The sequence below is a fragment of the Poromitra crassiceps genome (assembly GCF_964638095.1).
Source record: "Poromitra crassiceps genome assembly, chromosome: 13".
Classification (NCBI taxonomy): domain Eukaryota; kingdom Metazoa; phylum Chordata; class Actinopteri; order Beryciformes; family Melamphaidae; genus Poromitra; species Poromitra crassiceps.
Window position 1 is genome coordinate 719,124 of NC_139644.1, and position 9,681 is coordinate 728,804.

At 43.9% G+C, this 9,681-nt stretch overlaps 1 protein-coding gene across 1 annotated transcript in view; it reads left to right on the forward strand.

Moving 5' to 3' along the window:
• The window catches only part of tex2l (testis expressed 2, like), a gene marked incomplete at both ends in the record, with an annotated part of 53,714 nt that extends 45,408 nt beyond the window's left edge, over window positions 1–8,306 (forward strand). Inside the window, 2 exons of the mRNA XM_083649315.1 lie at window positions 7,523–7,643; window positions 8,145–8,306. Coding sequence (XP_083505441.1) covers window positions 7,523–7,643; window positions 8,145–8,306 — 283 coding nt within the window. The remainder of the gene's footprint in view (window positions 1–7,522; window positions 7,644–8,144) is intronic.
• Between the last annotated feature and the right edge of the window lie 1,375 nt (window positions 8,307–9,681).

A 9,681-nucleotide genomic window follows, 5' to 3' on the forward strand; every position in this document is an offset into this window, starting at 1 on the left:
AAACCAAGTGATACAGCTATATTTTTAATCAGGAGAGAGCATAGAACATTTCATTCAGACGAAAACTTAAAAACAAAATGTCTACTTTTTTAATCCGCAATTTCTTTTTTAAGTTTTGGTTTGAGTGACATGTTCTAAATTCAAAGAGGTCCAGTTAGAGAAAATCTCCTCAAGCAAAGGTCCGGAACATTGTAACGTAGCTTGCGCTATGATTTAGTGCCATTGAACTCCTAGCCTAGGTAAACCCAGCCCCCACGTGACCTGCTCTCTCAGTTCCCAGTCACTAGTGAGTGACTGAGAACAGGTCTGAGAGCAGGTCACGTGGGGGATGGGTTTACCCAGGCTATTGAACTCCATGATTGCAGTAGCCTAATGGTACAACGTCTGTATGTAGTCAACAACTGACTGTTAAATCAAAATAAACATCAACAATGCTTATTTACAGTTTTCATATTTAACTGGATTAATTATACATAACTAGCCTACTATAATAAATACATGTTCTTTTCTCATTTCAAGTAAAATAATGCATTTAAAAATAACATACAACAGAGTGCTTTGGAAAAATGTGCATCTTAAAATGAAGTGCTTTAATTTAAGAGAAATAAGTTTCCCCCTTTCTTCACTCCATTTCACATTTAACACTCTCAGCCAACAAACAACCTTTTCTCTTGAGAGAAGTGAGCTCCCTATCCATCTCTCTATCTGTCTGTCTGTCTGTCTGTCTGTCTGTCTGTCTGTCTCTCTGTCTGTCTGTCTGTCTGTCTGTCTGTCTGCCTGCCTGTCTGTCTGTCTGTCTGTCTGTCTGTCTGTCTGCCTGTCTGTTTGTCTCTCTGCCTGTCTGTCTGTCTGTCTGTCTGTCTGTCTATCTGTCTGTCTGTCTCTCTGTCTGTCTGTCTGTCTGTCTGTCTGTCTGTCTGACTGACTGTCTGTCTGTCTGTCTCTCTGTCTGTCTGTCTGTCTGCCTGTCTGTCTGTCTGTCTGTCTGTCTGTCTCTCTGTCTGCCTGTCTGTCTGTCTGTCTGTCTGTCTGCCTGTCTGTCTCTCTGTCTGTCTGTCTGTCTGTCTGTCTGTCTGTCGATCAATGCAATTGCAATGCAAACCTCGCATGCCCTTGAGTTGGGCAGTGAGTGTGCCCTGGTGTGTGTTTGCTCATGTGTGGCGCTTCCATAGACAGGTCAGGATCGCACCGCACTTCACACAAGACATACTGGTTTTGAATTGCCCGTAAGAACAATGAATGGACATGTAAGAGTGGTTTCTTTTGAGCACACGATGTGAAATGACTATCTCTCGCCTCCCCTCCGTCCGTGTATCACACTCTTGCAGCACCACTGAGAAGCAACAGAGAGAAATTATTTGATTGGCTGAGTAGCATCACGTGTGATGATTTACTGCGCATGCATTGGTCTGTGAGCTTCCTGGCAGATAAACCAGTAGTACCGTAAAGACTATAAAAGCATGTGCCGGTTAAAATAGAAACGGTCCGTGAAAATGTAAGTTATCAATGATTTGTAGGTTATAGGGCTCGGTCCGGATAGGACGGCGTCTCGGTCCGGATGCGGACCGGAGTCCAGACTTTGAGGATCGCCGTTCTATGATCTCTTGCGATTGAGTGGTTACTGAGGCCATAAATCAAGTGAGAAGTAGGTTCATTTTCCCATTCACTTCCATACAATCAGACTAGGGTTGCCAACTTCTTGAAATGGAAATAAGGAACGGTCGGGGGGCGGTCCGGGGGGGGGCAGTCAGTAGTGGAATTATTAACAATCACATAACTGCAATTGCTTCAACTTCAACCATTTAGCCTACCCATTATTATTAAGACAAGCAAACCTGAATTTGATCAGTTTTTGCATTTTTGCACGTAGCCTCTTCCTAGATTATCATTTAAGAATTGTATTTGGGCGTCACAAAACAGAAGTTTCTTATTCTTAATAGGCTAAAACAGCTGTATTAAGAAAAAAGCTTACTCAATGTGCTGTCGTCAGAGTTTAGTTGAATCTAGCAACGCTGACAGCGCTTCATTGGTCGTGACTCACAACAATCAATGAGAAGCCATTCCAGGGTAGTTGAACGTAACATGACACCACACAGGCTGAGGGGCAGAGCAGCTGCAGCGGCTATGGAGTTTCTCACTCAATACAAATAGCCCGTCACTCTTTGCACTGCATTGTTTCTCCAATACGGGACAAAGCGCGTCCCGTATCAGTTCAATACGGAACACGTCTTTTTGTTTACAAATACGGGACAATTCCGTATTTTAAGGGACGGTTGGCAACCCTAAATCAGACTTATTTTTGCAGCCAGTGGAGTCACCCCCTGCAGGCCATTCGAAAGAATGCAGGTTTAAGACACTTGCGCATTGGCTTCAATTTTCACAAATGGAGCTACTCCCTTGTATGTAACCCATTTATATGTGATGAATTGTTGACACTTTAGATGACCGGATGCAGAAAGTCTTGTGAATGAACTGTAAATGATTTACACATGATTTATAAGAGGTGAGGAACACTTTGTAGTTTGAACTGCAGTGTTGTAAGAGCTGACTGCTTCTTTGTCTTTGTCTTTATTTAAGATCCCCATTAGCTACAGCAGAGCTGCAGCTATTCTTCCTGGGGTCAAACAACTTGCATAGTTTCAAGACATCAAACAATTTGCATAGTTTCAATCACATACAAAATTTACATTCTGTGTAAAAAATACATTCTGTACAAACGGTACAGTTTTGGATATTACATACATACATACTGTACCTTTCAAGGTATTGCATACATCAGAAATACCTACATATCATTACAGATGTGTAGAATATACATAAACTACATCACATATTATGTATATATACCATTACCATATCTTATATATATAATTATACATATAACTATTACCATCACCATATATATTATATATTAGTTATGTACATGCTTCAATATGCTCTATATACACATACATACATACAGTATATACTAGGGATGGGCATCGAATTTCGAATTTTCGAATAATCGTTGTTATTATCAAGGTCGACTTTTATTATTGAAATTCGAAATTCGAAAAAAAAAAAAAAAAAAAAAAAAATTTTTTTTTTTGAGTGAAATGTTGCATTGTCTCCCCTGATTCTAAGTATAGTCAAATCGCTTGGTTTGAGCAAGTAAAACAATTTTTATAAGCATTTTAAGCAAGGTTTATGGAAAAATTAATGGCAGATGAAATCCCATGAAGAGGGAGAGGGGGTGACTTTGGCACCCCTTTGGCACTCAGACCTGAGCCTACTAAATATTTAATGAACCACTCATGATTGTCAAAACTGTTTTTTATTTTCGAAAATGTCAATGTCATGTAACATGTTCTTTACTTCAGTGGTGCAATGCTTGTTTGAGCTAAAAATCCACAGCAGAAGCTTTTTATATTAATTAATAAAGCCGTAGACTTAGAATCAGGGGAGACAATGCAACATTTCAGCACGAGAGCTGTGATTGACCATTCCCTTGTGCCGCGCACATATCCGCTGACATACTTGTTGTGAGGAATGAGGAAATGCCATTTCCTCATTTAACAGTGCTTGTCCCTCATCTAGCAAAGCCTTCTGCAGGCTCACCGGAATGAGATTTGAAATGGAGGGACAATAAAATATCCCCCCAATTTTTTTTTTTGAGTGAAATGTTGCATTGTCTCCCCTGATTCTAAGTATAGTCAAATCGCTTGGTTTGAGCAAGTAAAACAATTTTTATAAGCATTTTAAGCAAGGTTTATGGAAAATCAGGGGAGACAATGCAACATTTCACTCACAATTTTTTTTTTTTTTTTTTTTTTTTTTTTTTTTTTTTTTACATTTTTTATTTTATTTTCGAAATTCGAATTAAATTCAGGGCCGGCTCTAGTCATATTGGAGCCCTAGGCGAGACTTGATTTGGCGCCCCCCCTCCTCCCCTCCCCCTCCCCCTTCACACACACACACACACACACACACACACACACACACACACACACACACACACACACACACACACACACACACACACACACACACACGTACATCTGTGAATCACCAGCATTTATTATTATTATTATTATCATATAAAGATTTTGGTCGTTTGAAGCCAGATTTATAGGAAAATCTCATTTTAAATTAACATTAGGATTAGATTGACTCCTTTTCTCACTCCCATGTCACCACCTGCTCTCCCTGCAGGGCTTGAAATTAACTTTTGATCACCAGTCAATATAGCTGCTAGATTTTAAAGTTACTAGCCAATTAGAATTTCCACTAGCCAAAATGTTTTTCTTGAAATAAACCAGAATATGAGTGCCACTGGGTTAATATAAGTATCAGTAGAAAATATGTTATAGCATAATGAATCTATACATTACAGTATTTCACTGATAAATTGTGTGATTTCAAATTGTGTCAAAATGAAGAGATTCTTTTATCCATTTATTTATTTTTTACATGTAAATCGGTAGCAGGAGTCACTGGTTACTCTGTTTCTCCAGGCCTGACTTGTATACTTCATTTTTTTTATAAATAATTATGAGGGGGTGCCCCTTTTTCACTTATGCACGCACCAGGCCCCTAAACTGTCTGTGTACATCTCTGGAGAGCAGCAGCAGCAGCTTGTTACTTACTTGCACGTTGGTTTCTCCCACAATCTGCTCTGCTGTTTCACTCACGTCTTTTCTCTTCCACCCCCCCCCCCCTCTCTCTCTCTCTCTCTCTCTCTCTCTCGCTCCCCTTCTCTGTCAATAGTCAGAGTATCTGTAGGTTCTTCACAATAAAAATCGTCCGGGTGCTTTGTCAATGAGTTCGACTGAATCAGCAGAAATGTTTCAAAACGGCTCCAGACTACTGAAAGCAACCACGATTAAACGATAGTCTAGTAGATGTCAAACAGAAACAAAACAAAAAAAGAGGGAAACTAAACTAAAGCAGCCTACAGCCTTTTAAAATGTATTTTCCTGGTTCACTTTTGATGGGGAGGAGAAGGCACTAAAGGCCTAAACATGGTCGTCCGTCCCCCTCGAATTGGAGCCGTCTCGCCGTCTGGCGGCGCCAGCGAGCCCCACATGCTCGGACGCCACTACGCCGCCCCCCCCCCCCCCCCCCCCCCCCCCCCCCCCCCCCGCGGAAGCTCCGTGTGAAAATGGCGGAGATTGTGTGCCAGGCAGTCTGAATGAAATTGAATGTAACGTTCCCAATTCTATGTATTAAATTCTAAAAAACGACCCTCAACATTTGGGAAGGCTAAGCCACACAACTAGTTGTTATAATCTAACATCATGCTTTGAAAGGTGACTTTACGACGAAGAGCCAGGGCAACGGCCAATCACAACTCTCCTGCAGCTGTCGTCACGCACGTATTGTCGCCGTGAAGTCACATTTTCGAGCAGCCCCCGTCAGCCGACGGCGGCCCCTCCCCGTAGGACGGCGCTCCACCCGCCGTCACACGGGGAGGGCGGGGCGAGGCTCTGACGGACGACCATGTTTAGGCCTTAAGGCCCAATTCCAATCCGCCCCCTAAACACTCAAGCCCTGAACCCCCAGTCCCTCTAATGGCCGCCATCTGAAAATGGTTGAGTCATCAAGTGTGGAAGGGATCCACATTGGCTAAATAAGAGGATTGGGACAGCAGAGCCCTTTGCACTTGACAAGATGATGTTGACTCTGGCACATTTGGGGTTCGCTATATATTGTTTATTGTCAAGACACTTTGAGGAATAGACTCCCAGATGAGTCTGTTCTCATCCAGGCTCTGGCTCCGAGTGGACAACAGGTTATTTAAAAATAAATGTAGCCTACTGCAAAATCTGCAATCTGCAACATGTGTAATTATAATGAAAATAAGCATAATAATGACATGTCACCCAACATTATACACAATGTCAATACTGTACAATACAGATTCGGTAAAACTATTTCTCATTCATCAAAAAAGTTGTGGATTGCAATTGTAGACCTAATAGAAATGATCGATGATTATTCTAGGATTGGGTAAAATAACTACTTGCATTCCTCTGATATAATATTTTTGTCTAATCTGAAATCCCTATTAATGTAATGTTTCATTGTCAATTAAGGCATTCCAGCGCACTCGCAAACACCGCGTTCGTTTCGCGCGTGTTGTTTTATTTTTTTGACAGATATTTGCAGCCTTCCCCGTTTTATACGTCACAACGCTATGCATTGTGGGCAATTCCCTTTCCGTAAGTGGCCACAGCTGCTCCCTTACGGTAAGGGGGCAGAAAGGGCTCACTCTGAGCCCTCATTCACTTTGCGATTTCACTGTGGGACATCCCTAAACCCTCACTCCCTTCACATGAACGTGCCTCTAAGGGCTTGAGTCAGTAAGGGGGCGAATTGGAATTGGGCCTAAGGCAGGTGAAGTGACACTCACCACCAGGTGAGTAGGCTACTCAGCTGCTGCACTGACGCTGTCTGTGACAAGCGGCTTGTCGGGATTCCCGCAATCCTGCGCCCAATTTCAAGCACTGATTGTGCAGAAAAGGAGGGGGCGCCTGGGCGCACACCAGCGATTTTAGTTTTTGTTTGTTTGTTGTTTTGTGAGGGCTACAGAGCGCCCTAGCCGAACTGGCGCCCCAGGCAGGAAACTGTTTCGCCTGTAGGGCGAGCCGGCCCTGCCTGCATTTATAGAGCGCTTTTATCCAAAGCGCTTTACAATGTGCCTACGTTCACTCATTCACACACCGAAGGCAGCCAGCTTCCACGCAGGGTGCTGGCACAGCCATCGGGAGAAATTTGGGGTTCAGTGTCTTGCCCAAGGACACTTTCGACATGCGGACTGGAGGAGCCGGGGATCGAACGACGCGCTCTACCTCCTGAGCCACAGCCGCCACAGTTTTATAAATGATTAGTTCATCATTAAAGGATGGCTTTACCGATAATCAAACCACTTTGTATCATATATAATCTTGGTCATATAAGCACATGGGCAGTGTTTACCTTCTCTCTCTGTTTACCTCATGGAGAAAAATCCTCCTGCAGAAACTCAGCCCCCACCAGCTGCAAGTCATTAAGCCTTGTTAAGGCTCTCCATGTGATTGGATGTGCGCATACTTAAAGAATGAAAATAAACAATAACAGCACCGCCCTCTGAGCAGATTCTGCCTCTCCAGCAGAACTTCCGCAGCCCCGTTGTGACGCATTGTGATGTAAAACGTGTCAGAACGGAGCGACTTGCCAGAGGAGGACATGGGAGATCTCTGTGAGGAAAACAGAGAGAGAAGCTAAACACTGCACATGTGCTTATATTACACAGATTATATATGATACAAAGTGGGTTGATTATCAGTAAAGCCATCCTTTAACTAAAGGCTTATTAATTACTTATAACTGACTGTTATTATAAAGTGTTATACTAATGCATGCAGTCTATGTAAATAGCCCAAAAGTGACCTAAGTAAGACTGTGTGTGTGTGTGCGTGTGTGTGTGCACACGTGCGTGTGTGCGTGTGCGTGTGCGTGTGCGTGTGCGTGTGCGTGTGTGTGTGTGTGTGTGTGTGTGCAGGTACAGCTTCTGTGTGCCCCCTAAGCTGGATCTGCGTGTCAGACCCAAGCTAGGGGAGAGGGAGGTGACTTTCTGTCATGTGACCGAGTGGATCCAAAAGAAACTACAGGACGAGTTCCAGGTAACCGTCACCTCTTACCCCTCCCCCCACCCTCTTACCCCTCCCCCAACCCTCTAACCGACCCCCACCCTTGGGTGTCCTTGTTCCCTGCTCTTCTCCTCCTCCTCGGTCCCTTCCTCTTTCATCTCTCTTCTGCATCCTTGCACACAGACATTGCTGATCTCCTCTCCACTGGTTTTCATAAGCTGTGACCCCATTCAGGGAAACCCATCTCTACTGTATCTCTCCCACTGACCCACATCATGACCTTATTTATGCAAGAGACTTGTTGGTACTTATTTATACAGCAGCAGGCATTAGTGGCTGCAATAATATTGGTGGATAATTATATAGACTAGGTTGCAGCACAAAAATGCTTCCCCCCCTACAGAAAGTGTGTGTACTGCCCAACATTAAATAACAATTATATTAATTATAATTATTAATTAATTATTAATTAACAATAATATTGGTGGATATATAGACTAGGTTGCAGCACAAAAATGCTTCCCCCCCCTACAGAAAGTGTTGGTACTGCCCAACATGGATGACATCTATCTACCCCTGATGCACTCTGCGATGGACAGTTCTCCAGCATCCCAGCACCTCTCCTGTCAGGCCCAGCGCTCCCAAAACTCCTCCACAGAGTCCATAGAGAGGATCCCAGCAGAGCAGTCTGACTAGTGCCTCCCTGTGGCTGACACACACACACACACACACACACACACACACACACACACAGACACACACACACACACACACATGTTCGCGCCAATAGGGCAGGCGAGGCCACGCAACAGCCGAGCTGCGGGCCTAGTATTAATAAAAAATATAAAAAAATCAATTACTTCTTTTTTCATTCATTCATGATTTTCAAAAGTTGGAAGGCAGGTTAGCTATAGGCTAGTGTAGCTAGTTTGCACTTCGAAGGTCAGCTAGCTAACCTCAGCTAGTGCTTTATAATATCATAGCTTCCTCCTGTCTTACCTCTTTTTCACTGGGCTTCAGTTTAACGTAATTAGCTAGGAAACTTGTGGTTAATTTGCACCCCCCCCCCCCCCCCCCCCCCCCCGCAGTTGAACTGACCCAATATATACATATATATATACATATACATATATATATTCCCCAAAACCACCCCCATCCCATTTTTTTTATTTATTTATCCTGGTTGCTGCTCCACCCTCTGCTGATCTGGGGAGAGCCGAAACTGGCTCCATGCTTCCTCCGAGACATCGGCAGTTAGCCAGCTGCTTCACCGATAGGACATAGCACGTGGAGGATCACGCTATTCCAACGAGTTCGCCTCCCTCCGAACAGGCACCCCTAACGACCAGAGGAGGCACCACTTCAGCGACCAGGATATTGCATGTTTTGGTGTGGGGTTCCTATATGAAGGAAACCCCCAGGGGGCATGGGGAGAACATGCAAACTCCACACAGAAAGGCCCTTTTTGACGACCCCACACGGGCGGTGGGCACTCAAGGACATGCGGGCGGGCACGCACTCCTTCAGCGCTCACAGCGTCCCAGGTGGGACTCGAACCCAGGACCTTCTAGCTGTGAGGCGACAGCGCTTACCACTGCGCCACCGTGCCCCCTACCAATCTGATCATTTCTGACTCGAGCTCTGCCTCTGAGAAATGTTTGTAGAACTGAAACTCCAATCTGCAGATGAAATGCATGAACACATGGAGAATGAGAAGAATATCAGCTGATATTGACCTTGTTGACTTCACGATTTCAGACGGACAAGCCCATCTTTATTGTCACACGGTTACACATCAACATTGGCCTATCGGCAAAAAGGATGCCGTTCACCAACTGCAACCTCATTTAGTGGGTCACATGATCTCTGCCTGGCTACCATACTCACACACCTAGCCCCGGCCACTTCCAATTCTTGAGTAGACAGCGAGCAGGCCAAAAAGGCTTTTGAAACAGTTATTTTTCACAAAATAATCTTTTTGTCATGTGAAAGAAGGTTGTTTGTTTCATAATTAAATTTGTATGATTGTATTTGTGCTCATTCAAAGATAATGCGATGAAGGGCTCAATGA